This window comes from Bufo gargarizans, chromosome 1, assembly GCF_014858855.1.
Source record: "Bufo gargarizans isolate SCDJY-AF-19 chromosome 1, ASM1485885v1, whole genome shotgun sequence".
NCBI lineage: Eukaryota > Metazoa > Chordata > Amphibia > Anura > Bufonidae > Bufo > Bufo gargarizans.
In genome coordinates this window covers 273,283,398-273,301,127 of record NC_058080.1, presented here as the reverse complement: position 1 = coordinate 273,301,127, position 17,730 = coordinate 273,283,398, and the positions used below count along the sequence as shown (strand labels likewise).

Here is a 17,730-nt window from a genome sequence, read left to right as displayed (position 1 = left end):
TTCTATATACATTACATACTTCAATGGGTCATTATATAGCAAAGTACAGTGTGGTAGAGGATCTGATAATACCCTTTTAAGATGGCCAGACAAATTAAATGAATGTTGGCCAAACCCACCAATTTGTATCCCACCATCTAATGTGTATAAGGGTGTTCCAGTGGCAGAGGTGCGTGTGTATGGGGGGCATCAGGAGGAATAGCTGTTGGCCAAATGAACTCATTTGTCCAACATCTATCTAAAGTGTATGGTATTGGTTGCACCAGAGGGTCTTTTTAAAGCTTTAGGGCATCACTAGCAACAGCACCTACTCAGGACACCCCAACAAAATGTTGACGCTACAATGTATCAGAGGTGTATCTATCACAGCGTATCTATCACAAGGCATTTGCCTGGGGCGGCACTTGCCAATGGGTCGGCAAAATGCCTTGTTTGCCTAGTTAGTTAACGTACACAAATACGCCATTTTTTTTCCCCTTGCTTCGTCCGCTGCTTGCCGATCCGATCCTTCACTATGCCGCTGCGAGCGGCAGCATCGCCGGTGCCGCATAGTGAAGGAGTGACTTACTTCCTCCTCCCTCCTTCTCCCAACCCCAGGTGTTTCCGGAATTTTCACCTACCCAGCCTTGCTACCCACGTCACTTCTAGTAGTGATGTGGGAGGTGGGTCTCTCCCCTTGGCTCCTGATTGGCTCTGCTTGGGGTTTGTCTGCGCAGGCGAGGAGGATTCCCCCGTAGCAGAATATTCCGGCCCACTGCGTATGCGCGAAGAAGACGGATCGGCGCAAGCGCAGTAGGAGCCGAAGGTAGCAGAAAATTCCAGCTCCTACTGCGCCTGCGCTGAGTCATCTTTTTTGCGCATGCGCAGTGGGTCAGAATATTCACAACACAAGCGGCAGCCGCAGCCAGCCGGGAAAAGTCTGTCCAGACCGGCTCCCTCCTCACACACCGACACCGTCCGTCATAGAACAGAGTTGGCCACTTTGCCTGACTCCTGGCCTACCCTGCGAGGAGTGTCCAGGACCAGGTCCAGGCAGAAGAACAAACAGCAGTGAGTGAGATGAGAGAGTTAAAAAGCAAATGCACGTGCACAGTGAAAGTGAGACTCATAAATAAAGGTGGTATGATGTCAGACTGTCTATGGTGGCCCTGGCCTCTCCTTGAGGCTGCCCCATACAGACTGTATAGGGCAGCCTCAAGGAGAGGCCAGGGCCACCATAGACAGTCTGACATACATACCACCTTTATTTATGGGAGCAGTCACAAGGAGACACTAAACTGTATGGGGACTGCGACAAGCAAATAGTGCACTCTGCACTGTGTCATAAATAAATGTGGTATGTGTGTCAGATTGTCTATGGTGGCCCTAGCCTCTCCTTGAGGCTTCCCCATACAGACTGTATGGGGAAGCCTCAAGGAGAGGCCAGGACCACCATAGACAGTCTGACACACATACCACATTTATTTATGAGACAGTGCAGAGTGCACGATTTGCTTGTGGCAGCCTCCATACAGTTTAGTGTCTCCTTGTGGCTGCCCCGGTCCCCGCCCTCCATACAGTATAACGTCTCCTTATGTCTGCCCCCCATACAGTTTGTATAATGTCTCCTTGTGGCTGTCCCCGCCCCCCATACAGTATATCGTCTCCTTGAGGCTGCCCCATACAGTATAACGTCTCGTTGAGGCTGCCCCATACAGTATAACGTCTCGTTGAGGCTGCCCCAATACAGTATAACATCTCCTTGAGGCTGCCCCATACAGTATAACGTCTCCTTGAGGCTGCCCCATACAGTATAACATCTCCTTGAGGCTGCCCCATACAGTATAACGTCTCGTTGAGGCTGCCCCCATACAGTATAACGTCTCGTTGAGGCTGCCCCATACAGTATAACGTCTCCTTGAGGCTGCCCCATACAGTATAACGTCCCCTTGTGTTTTTTTCTTTTAAACGGGTATTTATTGTGATATATATATCGTTATCGCGATAAATTTCTTAATATTGTTATGCAAAACAGGAAAAGGTGGAGCCTAAAGAGGAAGGGGTGGGGTTTACAGAGGAAGGGGTTTGGCCGTGACAGGAACGGGTGGGTCAAATTTATATTAGGGGGTGCCCGATTTTAGTCTCTCCTAGGGCAGCACAAAACCAAGATACACCACTGCGCTACATGATGGTACTCTTTGCTTTCTGTGTGACACTGAAATGACCTTGGATGCAAACAGCTGTTTAAGATTGTACTATACCTAGGAATACGAGAGTTCTGAGGAAATTGTCCTAATCCAAGTTGTCCTTGTGACCCTCCACCCCAGGTAAATATATTTCCGTCACTGCAAATTGCCACAGAGTGGTTAGACCCACAGCTCACATCCACAATTGTCTGGGCTTCCAGGGAATGGATTTGTCCTGTAAGGAATAAAGACCCATAATTCCATATTAAAGTATAAATAGTGGCTGAGGAGATATATAGTTTAAATGACAATTTTCATGTATATATGTACTAATCACAAGATGAATAAAACTGTATGTATGCATGATAGAGAAAGCACCATGGTACTTAGATCAGGTAATTAATGGTGCTGAAAAAGGCAACAGGCTCCCTTACAGGGGGTTTTCAGCAATTTATATTGATAACCTATACTCAGGATAGGTCATCAATATCTGATCTGCAGGGGTCCGACAACTGGCACCCCCACCAATCAGCTGTTTGAAGAGGAGGCGGCACTCCATGTAGGCGCCACTTCCTGTTCATTACACTGCACTTCATGTTGGACTTGTAATTACACTATGCCGCTGCTCCACAGGAGATGATGCGTAGTGTATTGACCAGGAAGCGAGACTCGCATGGAGTGCCGCATCCACGTCAAACAGCTGATTGGTGGGGGTGGTGGGTATCAGACCCCCAACAATCAGATATTGATGACCTAACCTCAAATTGCTGCATAACCCCTTTTAGAGCCAAATTAGACTGCCTGATCTTCAGACGGGAACAGCGCCAGTGGTTGATAAATACATTGATTGGTACTCGTTTGGGAAGAATGATTGTTACCTTAGTCAGTCCTCCCTCATTCAGTTCTATTGATTATCATCAGTAGTACATCACTAATTACACACATCCTGATGAAAGATGTAAATCAGCCGACCAACGAACGACAAATCATTCATCGGCTAATCAGAGGCTTGATTATACCGGCCAATTATTGGGCCTGGATATCATTCCGTCTAGTAGGGACTTTAGTTTTTCACTGTGAACTCTCACCTTGAACTGTGATTAAGGGGGTTTATCTAACAACAGTCCCCAGCAATTTTCCGTACAGCCTAGTTCACACGTCAGTTTTTGCCCAGTGATTTCCATCAGTGGTTGTGAATCAAAAGAAGGTGTGAGTCAAAAACACAGAACAGATGAAAATCTTTCCATTATACCTTAAAGTAGTATTTTGGTTGTTAAATCTTATCCCTTCTCGACAGGATATGGGATAACTATTAGATCAGGAGAACGAGGGCCCTGTACTCCCCTGAAATTAATGGAGCTCCGGTCGCACATGCAAGTCAGGCCGGACAGGAGCGCAGCGGTGGGGGAGGACGCGCATGAGGAGGCTTGGCGGCGAGGGACAGGTGAGGAAAGGGTTAAGGGGTGCGGGGGGCGGAATCGGGTGGAGGCGCGAGTTGCCGGGGCAGCGGGGGGTGCGGCCAGTGCAGGGAAGGAGCGCAGTGCGGCCAGGGGACTGAAACGCCCACCCACCCATCCCTGTTGGAGGTGGAGGTAGGGGAAGTGTTGGTGTTTTTTGTTTTAGGTGTCGCGGCAGTCATGGAGGCGGGGGAGGTCCTTGAAGTGGAGGAATATGGTGGTACCTGAGGATGGGAGGGCCCCGCGGGAGGGGCTGGACTCTCATTGAGGAGCTGGTAGGAACTAATTACGCGTCCATCAGTTGCTGCCTCCGAGCTGGGTTCAACGGCTGGGGGTAAGATGGTGACGTAGGTGTTCCAGTGTTATTAAGTTATTGGGGCTTCTAGGACCTCCCTCGTCATTGGTTAACTTATGTTATTTAATTTGTATTTATTCAATAAACGGCTGCTGTGGCCGATTAAATCCAAGCAGTGGTGTGGTGTGTTTAATTCTCTAGGTTTGGGGGGGGGGGGGGAGGGGCTCAGAGTAAGGTGTTAGGTAATTTGGGAGGACCGAGCAAATAGCCAATGCCTTCTTTATGTGGCCGCTCCATTTCTATGGGAGTTCCAGAGATAGCCAAGTACAGCACTAGACAATTCTCCGGAATTCCCATAGAATTGAATAGAGCAGCCGAATGCATTTCCGACTTTTCGTTTCAGGGAGGCTGGTGGGGGTCCCAGTGATAGGACCCCTACCAATCTAATAGTTATCACTAATATGAATGGGCCCCCTCTAGTATGCAAGGGAGAGGTGGTGGCGGTGGAGAGAAGCGCTTACTTACCCCTCCAGCTCCGCTTCCTCCCTGGTCTCCTCCAGCCTGACTGCGTACAGCTGTACGCAGTCAGGTCACGTGACTGTGCAGCGCGGGCTGTTGGAGACCAGCAGGGCAGGCACTTACATCAGGACACCCTGGCAGACATGGAGAGCAGCGGAGCAGGAGAGGTAAGTTTTAATTATTTATTTTTAGGCTAGTTTCACACTAGCGTTCGGCTGTCCGCTCGTGAGCTCCGTTTGAAGGGGCTCACGAGCGGACCCGAACGCTTCCGTCCAGCCCTGATGCAGTCTGAATGGATGCGGATCCGCTCAGACTGCATCAGTCTGGCGGCGTTCAACCTCCGCTCCGCTCAGCAGGCGGACACCTGAACGCTGCTTGCAGCGTTCGGGTGTCCGCCTGGCCGTGCGGAGGCAAGCGGATCTGTCCAGACTTACAATGTAAGTCAATGGGGACGGATCCGTTTGAAGATGCCACAATATGGCTCAATCTTCAAACAGATCCGCCCCCCATTGACTTTCAATGTAAAAGTCTAGACGGATCCGCTCAGGCTAATTTCACACTAAGCCATTTTTTGCCAATATAATGCAGACGGATCCGTTCTGAACGGAGCCACCGTCTGCATTATATGAGCGGATCCGTTCAGAACGGATCCGATTGAACGCAAGTGTGAAAGTAGCCTTAGTCTGATGGGGGTCTGTCACATCGATATGGGGGGCCTGAATGAGCATATGGGAGTGCCTGAATAAATAATTAACAACTGATATTAGTGGGGGGTGTACTCCTGACTCTGGGGGTTCCAAGCAAGTGACATATGGGGGGGCTGTGCAATTGACATATGGGGGGCCTGCCTATTTTCTATAATGGCAGACATGAGGAGCACCATGGACAGGGAGGAGCACTATGGGGGCCCTATCTTGTATACTGGCACACATGGGTGGCACTATGGAGGGGGAGGAGAAATATGGTGGCCTTATCTTATATACTGGCACACATGGGGGGCACTATGGAGAAGAGGGGAAAGGAACACTATGGGGGCATCTTCTGGGGCCCTATCTTATATACTGGCAGACATGGGGGGCACAATGGAGGAGAGGAGCACTTTGAGGGCCCTATCTTATATACTAGCACACATGGGGGGCACTATGGAGAAGGGGGAGCACTATGGGGGCATCTACTGGGGACTATAAATGTTTGACAAAGACTCGGTAGAGTCGAAACGAGTCACTTATGTCCTTCATGTGGCAATAAAAAAGAAGTTATTTTCATCCTATCCAGCGAGTGTCGGTCTTTTTCTCCGTTAGAGTGGAGAGGGTGTCAGCAGTAAGTTTGTGTTGACGTCACTGATTATTTTGCCCTTTCTCTGATCAGTCAGAACAATAACCCCCAAAAAACAGATCCTGTCGGTCAGCATTTGGTCAGTAATCCATCAGTATTGCTGAAGCAAAAAAAACCAAACAGGATTGGATCCAAAACAGAGATGACACATGAATGGAATATTTGCATGTCTTCTGTGTTTTGTACCCACTCAGTGGCCCAGTGACAGAGTAGTGAGGTGGAAGCAGCATTAGAAGTCCACAGAGTGGCCCAGTGACAGAGTAGTGAGGTGGAAGCAGCATGGGAAGTCCACAGAGTGGCCCAGTGACAGAGTAGTGAGGTGGAAGCAGCATGGGAAGTCCACAGAGTGGCCCAGTGACAGAAAATATAAAAAAAATATAACAAAATTCACTGCAGAACAGCTAATAGGACGTACGGATATTTCCTATTAATACACCCCATAAATGACTGTTATACACAGAAATTGCACCCCAATCACAAGCAAGGTTTGCTGGACTTACTGCTGTAACAAATAGTGCAAACAACCTAAAAGCAGCAGTATAACTGCAATTTGGATCCCCAATAAGTGCAGCAAGGTGTAATAGAATCGATCCTATCCCTGTTCTTTTTTTATAGCGTGGATGATGCCTCCCTATCCTTTCCCTACACCTTGACTAATCTTTCCCTGAACTTTTTTCAGCACAATAAAGTCTCTCCTATCACTGTCCCTAGCGCCTGCTGACGTCTCTCCCTGCACTAAGTACAGTGGAAAATGGCAGAATCCAAAATGGCTGCCACTATTTATAGGGCTGTGACATCACAGGGCTGGCTGGCTGCTGATTGGCTGCATGCATGGCATTATGGGTGATCCCGCCTTCCCAGAGTTCCTTTTTCCATGACCTCACACATGCAGCAGCCATTTTAGGAAAAAATTTGATTTGTTACCATGAAGCGTGAGGAAATTCGGCTTCGGTGCGAATCAAATTTTTCAACTTCGTCAACTTCAATTCGCTCAGCTCTATTTATCACCACAGGCAGAATTACACAATGACACCTCTATATAGATAACACAGGATCCACCATTCACAATTGGTGAAGTCACAGCTTATCAACTTCCTCCTGACCTCTGCACAGGTCACAGAGCATGCCTAGAAAATTCTCCCATAGAAGTCAATGGGGTCTCCACCAGACTATTGTCTATGGCCCATGCATCTGCTGTCAAAAGACAGGAAGTCTTAACACATTTTATGTATAGTAGGAAAGTGTTACAATTGCAGGATTATAGAATTACCGTATTTTCCGGCGTATAAGACAACTGGGTGCATAAGACGACCCCCAACTTTTCCATTTAAAATATAGGGTTTGGGCTATACTCGCCGTATAAGACTACCCCTGCCTGCCCAGCCCTCCCTGTCTCCAAGACGATCTTCTCCAGTCCAGGGAACTGACCATAGCAGCCAGGGCTTCAGTAGCGTCCTGGCTGCCATGGTAACCTATCTTTTTCTTTTCACATTCCCAGTTTTCCACATAGGAACTACTAGGGGCTGGGAAAAGATGGTGGGTCCATTGCCATGGGGGATCTGTGGATGGCTTGTTATGGAGGGGATCTGTGGATGGCACTGTTATTGGGAGGGGTATCTGTGGATGGCACTGTTATGGGGAGGGGGATCAGTGGATGACACTGCTATGGGAGGGGGATCTGTGGATGACACTGCTATGGGGAGGGGTATCTGTGGATGGCACTGTTATGGGGAGGGGGATCTGTGGATGGCACTGTTATGGGGAGGGGTATCTGTGGATGACACTGCTATGGGAGGGGGATCTGTGGATGACGCTGCTTTGGGGGATCTATGGATGACACTATATAGCATCTTATGCTATATGTGTCATCCACATATCTCTCCCATAACAGTGTCCCCCAATACAGCGGCCCCGCCGCTCACAGCAGTATAATATCTAAAGACTATTCCTTAACCAGCAGTAACTTGAACTTTAAATCAGCGCTATGATCTTTATTACCTTACAATGAAGCTCCGGCGAAACGTCACTCACTCACGTGACGCACCTGCTTCATTCTTAAAGTGGACGGTGCAGTACCTGATACTGTTCTAGGGCATGGAAGCAGTGGCGTAACTACCCGGCAGCGTGTGTGACAGTTTATTTTCAAGTTAGTTAAATATCGTGTTCAGGGCCCCTTCACAGTGTGATCTAATTTTACTGTCTGCTAAAGTCTCCTGGTCTGGGATTCGAACCCACAACCTCCAATCTAGCAGTGTATCAGTGGCAAAGCATTTACCCCTGCATTAGAACTCATTGAAAAAATATGAGACTTCTACTGTTATAGCTGGCTAATTGTACAACTATACACATGACAGCTGCCCAAACACACCTAGCACTGCTATATCTCTATATGACACGTGTCCCTGCACACTCAGCTCTGCTATATCTCTATATATGACAGCTGCCCCAGCAAACCCAGCTCTACTACATCTATACACATGACAGCTGCCGAAACACAGCCAGCTCTGCTACATCTATACACATGACATCTGCCCCAGCACACTCAGCTCTGCTATATCTCTATATATCTATCTACTGTATAGCAATACTTAGAGATATATAGATGTAGCAGAGCTGGGTGTGCTGGAGCAGCTGTCATATATAGAGATATAGCAGAGCTGAGTGTGCTGGGACAGCTGTCATATAGAGATATAGCAGTGCTGGGTGTGTTTGGGCAGCTGTCATATGCATAGATGTAGCAGAGCTGGGTTTGCTGGGGCAGCTATCATATATAGAGATATAGCAGAGCTGAGTGTGCTGGAACAGCTGTCATATATAGATATATCTGAGATACTGCTATATCTGTATATGACAGCTGTCTCAGCACATTCAGCTCTGCTATATCTCTATATATGAGCAGCTGTCATGTGTATAGATGTACACTTAGCCAGCTATAACAGTAGAAGTCTCATATTTTTTCAGTCAGCAGCAAGGCAGCTGGTATGGTCTAGTGGTTAGCCTCTGAAGCAGAAGGTCGTGGGTTCGAATCCCAGCAGAATCTTTTCTGAAATACAAGCACTGACTCCATATATGGACATACAGGGCGGGACACAGGAAGAGGTTGCGCTGCATCGCATCGCTGACATGGAGGTAAGTAGAAGTGTTTATTATTATTTTTTTATACCCGACTGTTACTGCCATGGGGGAGCGGGAGGCACCTGATACTGGCAGTGGCACCTGATACTGGCACATGGGGGGAGGGGGGTTGGCACCTGATACTGGCACCTGGGGGGGGGGGAGGGGGGTTGGCACCTGATACTGGCACATGGGGGGGGAAGAGGCACCTGATACTGGCACATGGGGAGAGGGGTTGGCACCTGATACTGGCATGGGGGGGAGGGAGAGTGGCACCTGATACTGGCATAGGGGGGGAGAGTGGCACCTGATACTGGCACCTGGGGGGGGGGAGAGTGGCACCTGATACTGGCACCTGGGGGGGGAGGGGGGGTTGGCACCTGATACTGGCACATTGGGGGGAAGAGGCACCTGATACTGGCACATGGGGGGAGAGTGGTTGGCACCTGATACTGGCATATGGGGTGGGGCGGAGAGGGAGAGAGGCACTTGATACTGGCACTTTTTTGTGGGGGGGGGGGAGATGGCACTATGATACTGGGACATGGGGGGGGAGGAGAGAGGCACTTGATACTGGCATGTGGGGGGGGGTTGGCACTATGATACTGGCACATGGGGGGGGAGAGGCACTTAATACTGGCACTTTTTTGGGGGGGAGATGGCACTATGATAATGGGACATGGGGGGGAAGAGAGAGGCACTTGATACTGGCACATGGGGGGGTTTGGCACTATGATACTGGCACATGGGGGGTGGAAAGGAGAGAGGCACTTGATACTGGCACATGGGGGGAGATGGCACTATGATACTGGGACATGTGGGGGGGGGGAGAGGCACTTGATACTGGCACATGATGGGGGGGCATCTATGGGGACACTTACTGGCACATTAGTGGGGGGCATTATGGGGGACACTAGGCCGGCAGCCTATCAGAGGCCGGACACTGAGGGGCATCTACTGGGGCACTATATATGGGGCATTTTATACTGGTACATTATGGGGGGCACTAGCAGGAAGGGGGGAGAGGAGCACTATGGGGGAATTTACTGGGGGCACTATATAGGGGTATTTTATACTGGCACATTATGGGGGCACTATGGGGACATTAGCTCAACTGGGGGCATTACAAGGGGGTATTTTTGCACTGTCACATTATAAGGAGAATTATTACTACTGGGTGGGCATTATGGTGGGCCTTATTACTCCCCCATGGTATGACCCCCTAGTAGCAGCACCAGCCTCTCCCTGCTCTGCTATCCCTCTGCCCCTTCTCCAAATCCTTATTATAAAATCTTTCTCATTAGGATAAAGCACAACATCAGCTCCACCGAGCCCCCGGCCAAAGTGTGGAAGTGGCGTCCGAGATCCCCAAGGGCCAAGTCAAGAAATTGTAAGTGTTCATATGAAATATGTTTATGTTATACACATATAGCCTACACTGTGCCCCGCAATGTACAGTATACCTCTATATTGTGCCCCACAATGTACAGTATACTGCTACACTGTGCCCCACAATATACAGTATACCTCTACACTGTGCCACACAATATACAGTATACCTCTACACTGTGCCTCACAATATACAGTATACCTCTATACTGTGCCCCACAATATACAGTATACCTCTACACTGTGCCACACAATATACAGTATACCGCTACACTGTGCCCCACAATACAGTATACCTCTACACTGTGCCCCACAATATACAGTATACCTCTACACTGTGCCACACAATATACAGTATACCTCTACACTGTGCCCCACAATATACAGTATACCTCTACACTGTGCCACACAATATACAGTATACCTCTACACTGTGCCCCACAATATACAGTATACCGCTACACTGTGGGGTTTACACAGGAGGAGGGAGATGCGAAGCGCGCTGGAGGGGCCCTTACAAATATTTGCTGTGGGGCCCAGTCACTTCTAGTTACGCCCCTGCATGGAAGCCAACCAATCAGATGGGAGGGGTTGTTCCTCACTATGTATAAAAAGGAGATTTTAAGTTTGTTCATTTGTCTTGATGAAGGGCTAAGATGTAACAGCCTGAAACGCGTCACAGCATACTACTCTGCTCTTGATGTCTGTTTTCAAAGAAGTGGAATAAAGAAGCCTTTTATTGTGAAGAGCTGGAAGAGCTTTTTCACATTTTGCTCCAGACTGAGTCCAGGTCTGTACATCTGTGATCCACTTGGTGAGGGGTGAGAGCTGCAGCAATCTCTGTATTTGTCTACTTCAAAGTCTTTAGCTATTATACTGCTGTGAGTGGCGGGGCCGGTGTTAGAGTACAGTGACCACATCGGCCCCGCCGTGAGTTGCCGCCTCCAGCCCTTCCTCCCTGCCGGCTGATACATCGCTGTGAAGCATCACAGCCAGCGATGTATCAGGGACTTAACTGCGACGGTGCGGGAGCATGCAGGATTTACGGGAACCGCAGGCATAGCGCCTGACCACCCGCTCCCGTCTGCATAGCAACGAATCGGCCGATTATTCGATAACGGGATTCGTCGACAACTAATCACGTTTTTGAATATTATCAATAAAGTTGATTAATCGTTGCAGCCCTACAGTGAATAAATTAAGAGAGGGGCGCTGCTGGGATCCTGGATTCGGGGCACGGCAGCACCGGGGGAGGGAGCTACTGCTTCCTTCTCCCTTGTGCTGCCTTATACCCGGTGTATAAGACGACCCCTGACTTTTGAAAATAATTTCTAGTGTTAGAAAGTCGTCTTATATTCCGGAAAATACGGTATATCCATATTTTTTTTAAATAGTATTTGTAGGGGTACTATCTCTCCTTGGGTAAAGCGCCTTAATCGGCGTGAGGAGGCCATACATGATCCTCTGGAATTCTGGGAAGAAAGGGATGCAAATGAGCTCTTAGAAAGCTCTGCCTCTTATGCCACCAGATGTAAGACAACTATCCTATAAGTCAATGTTCTACCTTTTAACTAGGTCTTGACATATGACTTGGATATTGAAGGGGTTCTCCGGGAATTAATAAAATGAAAATACTTAAATATTCCTTTATTATAAATATATTCTCAAATACCTTTCATTAGTTCCAATGGCTCGTTTTGTCTGGGAAGCAATCATCAGGTGAAACAAAATGGCCGCTGTCCTATTAGTACACACAAAACCTATCTTGATCACACAGTAGGACAAGAGCACTGAGCTAAAGAGCTGCCTCATCCTCCTTTCTGCTCTGCTTGTCAGGGATTATGATCCTGAATACAGCTGATAAGAACTTTAGCTGAATCTCTGGGGAATTTAGTTCATGAGGAGACATGAAGCACAGAGAGGACAGACAGGACAGACTGTGGTAATGTGGGGCTGTGGTAATGGAGGCTGAAAACAAGTGCTGCTGCTCATTAGCCACACCTCACCCTCCTCTCATGTCTCCTCATCATCTCCATTCCCACAGAGATTCACCTGTATTCAGGATCATGATTCCTGACAAGCAGAGCAGAGAGAATGATGAGGCAGCACTATGGCTCAGTGTGGTAAAGTATTTTCATTTTTTTAATTCCTGGAGAACCCTTTTAGGAAGTGCTGCAGTGAACAAGCAGCAAGCATGCTGTGGCCAGGGCTTAAGGCCCCTTTCACACGGGTGAGTATTCCGCGCAGATGCGATGCGTGAGTTGAACGCATTGCACCCGCACTGAATACCGACCCATTCATTTCTATGGGGCTGTTCACATGAGCGGTGATTTTCACGCATCACTTGCGCGTTGTGTGAAAATCGCAGCATGCTCTATATTCAGCGTTTTTCACGCAACGCAGGCCCTATAGAAGTGAATGGGGTTGCGTGAAAATCGCAAGCATCCGCAAGCAAGTGCGGTTGCGGTGCGATTTTCACGCACAGTTGCTAGGAGACGTTCGGGATGGAGACCCGATCATTATTATTTTCCCTTATAACATGGTTATAAGCGAAAATAATAGCATTCTGAATACAGAATGCATAGTACAATAGGGCTGGAGGGATTAAAAAAAAAAAAAAACATTTTTAACTCACCTTAATCCACTTGATCGCGCAGCCTGGCATCTCCTTCTGTCTCCTTTGCTGAACAGGACCTGTGGTGACGTCACTCCGGTCATCACATGATCCATCACCATGGTGATGGATCATGTGATGACCGGAGTGACGTCATCACAGGTCCTGTTCCTGTAATGAATGCTCACCACAGGTCCTGTTCAGCAAAGGAGACAGAAGGAGATGCCGGCCTGCGCGATCAAGTGGACTAAGGTGAGTTAAATTATTATTTTTGTTTTTTTAACCCCTCCAGCGCTATTTTACTATGCATTCTGTATTCAGAATGCTATTATTTTCCCTTATAACCATGTTATAAGGGAAAATAATACAATCTACAGAACACCCATCCCAAGCCCGAACTTCTGTGAAGAAGTTTGGGTTTGGGTACCAAACATGCGCAATTTTTCTCACGCGAGTGCAAAACGCATTACAATGTTTTGCACTCGCGCTGAAAAATCGCGGGTGTTCCCGTAACGCACCCTCACATTTTCCCGCAACGCCCGTCTGAAAGAGGCCTAACCCTGGGTTCACACCTGAGCGTTTTACAGCGCGTTCCTACGCGCTGTAAAACGCGCAACACATGAAAACCAATGCTTCCCTATGGGGCTGGTTCTCATCTTCGCGTTTTACAGCACGTTTGAACGCGCTGTAAAACGCCCGACGCTCAAAGAAGTACAGGAGCTTTTTTGGGCGCGTTTGACGCGCGTTTGGGCCATAGACTCTTTGGACAACACTGCTGTCAATCACCCAAACGCGCGTCAAACGCGCATTTACTATTACAAAAAACGTGCATAAAAACGCGCGACAAAATCGCGCATAAAAACGCGCGTTTGCGAAACGCTTAGGTGTGAAACCAGGGTAAAGGAAACTGTGGAGCAGATCCCAGAATAAACAGTACCTGCAAGGACAGAGCCCAGGACTGCAGCGGTGAATGGGGAAGCACTGGCAGCAGATCACCGCTGAACACTACGGCGGTAAGCAGGGGAACAGCACAGCAGCCGCTGTTACAGTAGAGGTCAATCGATCCCAGCAGAGGCCACCCATGCTGGGCAAGGGGTTTAAACAAAACAAGCTATTCTAAGTCATGAAAGGTATTTGTGAATATATTTAGTATAAAATAATATTTACGTATTTAAATCTTTTTAATTCCTGGAGAATCACTTTAAATAAGCCAGCACCCCATCTGCAGACAGATGTTTCAGGGTGATTGCCCCTCATCAGTGCAGAGCAGAGAGTATTGGCTGTAGGCATCATGCACACGACCGTGCAATTTTTTGCAGTCCGCAAACCGCGGATCCGCAAAAAACGGAAGGCGCCCGTTTTGCCTTCCTCAATTTGCGGAACAGGCGTCGGCAATATAAATGCCTATTCTTGTCTGCAAATCGCGGACAAAAATAGGACATGCTATATTTTTTTTCGCGGGGCCACGGAACGGAGCCACGGATGCGGACAGCACACGGAGTGCTGTCCGCATCTTTTGCGGCTCCATTGACATGAATGGGTCCGCATCCGAGCCATTCGGCTCGGATGCGGACCCAAACAACGGCCGTGTGCATGAGGCCTAACTGGGTGAGAGGCCAAAGTCGGATTTGGGGGGTACTATCTCTCCTTGGGGAGAATATCAAATCGGCGTGAGGAGACTTCTAGGCTCTATGCTCCTCTAGAATTCTGGGAAGAAAGGGATGCAAATGGACTAAGGCTACTATCACACTTGCGGCAGTGTGATCCGGCGGGCAGTTGCGGCACTGCCCGCCGGATCCGCCGATCTGCCGCTGACTGAAAGCATTTGTGAGACGGATCCGGATGTGGATCCGTCTCACAAATGCATTGCAAGGACAGATCCGTCTCTCCGCTTGTCATGCGGCCAGATGGATCCGTCTTGTACATTTTTTCACATTTTTACCAGTCTGCGCATGCCGGAAGGACGGATCCGGCATTCCGGTATTCTGAATGCCGGATCCGGCGCTAATACATTCCTATGGTAAAAAATGCCGGATCCGGCATTCAAGCATGTCTTCAGTTTTTTTCGCCGGAGAGAAAACCGTAGCATGCTGCAGTTTTCTCTTTTGTCTAAACAGTCAAAACGACTGAACTGAAGACATCCTGATGCAAACTGAACGGATTGCTCTCCATTCAGAATGCATGGGGATAAAACTGATCAGTTCTTTTCCGGTATAGAGCCCCTGTGACGGAACTCTATGCCGGAAAAGAAAAACGCAAGTGTGAAAGTACCCTAAGTCAGGATTTGGGGATACTAAGTCGTTCTCCCCAAGGAAAGATAGTACCCCCCAAATCCTGGCTTGGCCTCTCACCCAGTTAAGCCAGTACTCTCTGCTCCGCACTAATGAGGGGCAATCACCCTGAAACAGCTGTCTGCAGATGGGTGCTGGCTTATTCATTATCCAAGTTATGTCTCAAGGCCTAGTTAAAGGGTCAAACATTGACTTATAGGATAGCTGCCTTACATCTGGTGGCATTAGCATACCTCCCAACCGTCCCGGATCCGGTGGGACAGTCCCGGATTACAGTGACTGTCCTGCGGTCCCGGAACGGGGGAGGTATGTCCCGCTCTCAGGTCACATATCTGGGCATCGCTACTGTGAGGGGGCACAGATCTGCGCATAACTATAGTAAAGGAGGCACATATCTGGGCGTAATCTGTGAAGGGAGCACAATGTGGGCATACATACTGTGTGGTGGCATTTAGGGCACTGGGATTAGGTGTATAGTTATGTTTTGGGCAGAGTCAGAGACTTGGCTTAGTGCTGAATTTTTTTTTGCAGCGCCACCTTTTGTGCACTGCACATAGTGTGCCTCTTCCTTCTTTTCAAAAGTTGGGAGGTATGCATTAGAGGCAGCGCTTGTTAAGAGCTCATTGCATCCCTTTCTCCTTTAAACATAGTGACATGGAAAAATTTGCAAAATAAATATAAAAAATTACCAAAATTCTAAACAAAATATGTTTGACATAAAAATGTCATTTAAACAATAATCAGAAAACTATTTTCTGGCTACACATTCCCTTTAACAATGAAATTGTACATTGAGAAAGCACACTTCATCTAGTATCAGTCTCACCACTCTGTTATCTTATTGTCTCATGTGCGAATTTGTTGTCTCATTTTTACTGCCATCTGCTGGCAGATTCTGGAAACTGGGAAACTGAAACTTAGTAACAGGAGAAACGAGAAATGAAACTTATTTTTGCCATTCATAGTAACAAATCATGAACAGTAGTTTTTTTCCATGCAGAAATATTGTTTATAGTAGTAAAAAAGATTTTATTAGAATATTTAGATTATATCTATAAATATTTATATTAAACTCAGTGTTGAAAAACATTCAATAAACAAATCCTGTAAAAAAAAAAACAAGAAGTATTTCCTTAATAATATAAAATAAAAATGAAATACAAGGCCAACAAAACAGGGAAATATTTTTATTTTTTTTTTGCATTTTTTTGTTGTTGCAGTTTTTAGGTCTCCCTATTGTTATCACATAAGAACCTAGCTTATTGAAGAAATGTGTATTTTCTAGATCTACTGTGTGAAGTGTTGATTCCCTTGTAAACAATTTTTATGCATCATTCAGAAGACAGGATGAGTCTACATATACCTATATATGTAGCAGGGCAGGGTTTGTCATTTCACACAACTCATCAGGGTATCCCAACAAGCTTTATATAATTTTACATAGGATTGTATCTGAGACTATTGCATTATCTTTATATAAACATAGCCACAAAGAATTTCATCACATATCCAGCTCTGGTGCATATGAATTATTATAAAGCTTTTCAAACCCAGCAACAAAAATACAGCAAATTTGCACAAAACACCAAAGTAACAGATCTTACCTAAGGAGCTGGTGTCAGTCCTCCTGCCCAGCTGTTCATAGTCATTCTGACCACAGGAAAGAACAATGCCATCTTCCTGGAGAAAAAGTGTATGTCTTCCTCCGCATGCCACCTTTTGTACACCCACTTGGTTAGTAAAGTAGTCATTTTCGGTGAAGTCAACATCTTCCTCTTCTTTGTCTACAAGACCCAGCTGCCTAGATCTGTTGTTGCCCCAGCAGTACATGTTTGCTAGCTAGAGTTACCGATGTATGTGCCTGTGATGTGGAGCCCTGACTCTCTCACCACACACTGTCATCCTCTATCACATCAGTCTCCACCTTGTGAGGCCAAAGACCAGTATTTGTCATTGGGTGTGCCCCAAGGCATCAATATGTTCCATTTCATAATAAATGAAAGTGAAACTCATTTGCATTTGATTTATACATCTGAGCTAAATTAGATTTGTTATTGGATTGTCTTTTTTTATACAGACTGCTATTCTTATGGAAAAAACTCACATTGGTTACTGTATCACGGCAATCCGTGCCAAATGGCAAACTTGGCACTGCTAAAATTGATAACAGCAAAAACACAAGAGAAATGGAGCTCAACGTACCAAAGAATAAATATTTATTTAATTACATAGAGACATGATAAAAAAATATACATACATATATATGATGCCATAGACAGGATGAATGGGAGAAGGGGAAGGAAAGAAAAAAGCGCCACCCTGGGAGACTGGATCTCACAGGCTCGTCACAGGAAGGCAGCGCCGATGCCTCAGGAAGGCATCGCGCTGCCTTCCATGCCATCGGGTCCCCCCTACAGCCCCATGGGGACCCAATGGCACCACCGCCGCCGCCGCCTGCAACATGAAAAGCCGCAGGTTTGAATTGACCTGCGATTTGCGGTGATCGCCGACACGGGGGGGATGACGAGACCCCCCTCGCATTCAGCCAAGG

The 17,730-nt window shown here is 47.4% G+C and overlaps 1 protein-coding gene across 3 annotated transcripts in view; it reads right to left on the bottom strand.

The window, feature by feature from the left end:
- The window catches only part of LOC122944730 (probable E3 ubiquitin-protein ligase HERC6), a 115,411-nt gene extending 98,293 nt beyond the window's left edge, over positions 1-17,118 (bottom strand). For 2 of the 3 annotated variants that reach the window (XM_044303325.1, XM_044303317.1), the window contains exons 1-2: positions 16,784-17,118; positions 2,241-2,400 (exon numbers count right to left, since the gene is read on the bottom strand). In XM_044303325.1, coding sequence (XP_044159260.1) covers positions 2,241-2,400; positions 16,784-17,009 — 386 coding nt within the window. In that variant the 5' untranslated portion in view covers positions 17,010-17,118. The remainder of the gene's footprint in view (positions 1-2,240; positions 2,401-16,783) is intronic. The other variant, XM_044303309.1, reaches the window with a different exon arrangement.
- Positions 17,119-17,730: the final 612 nt, after the last annotated feature.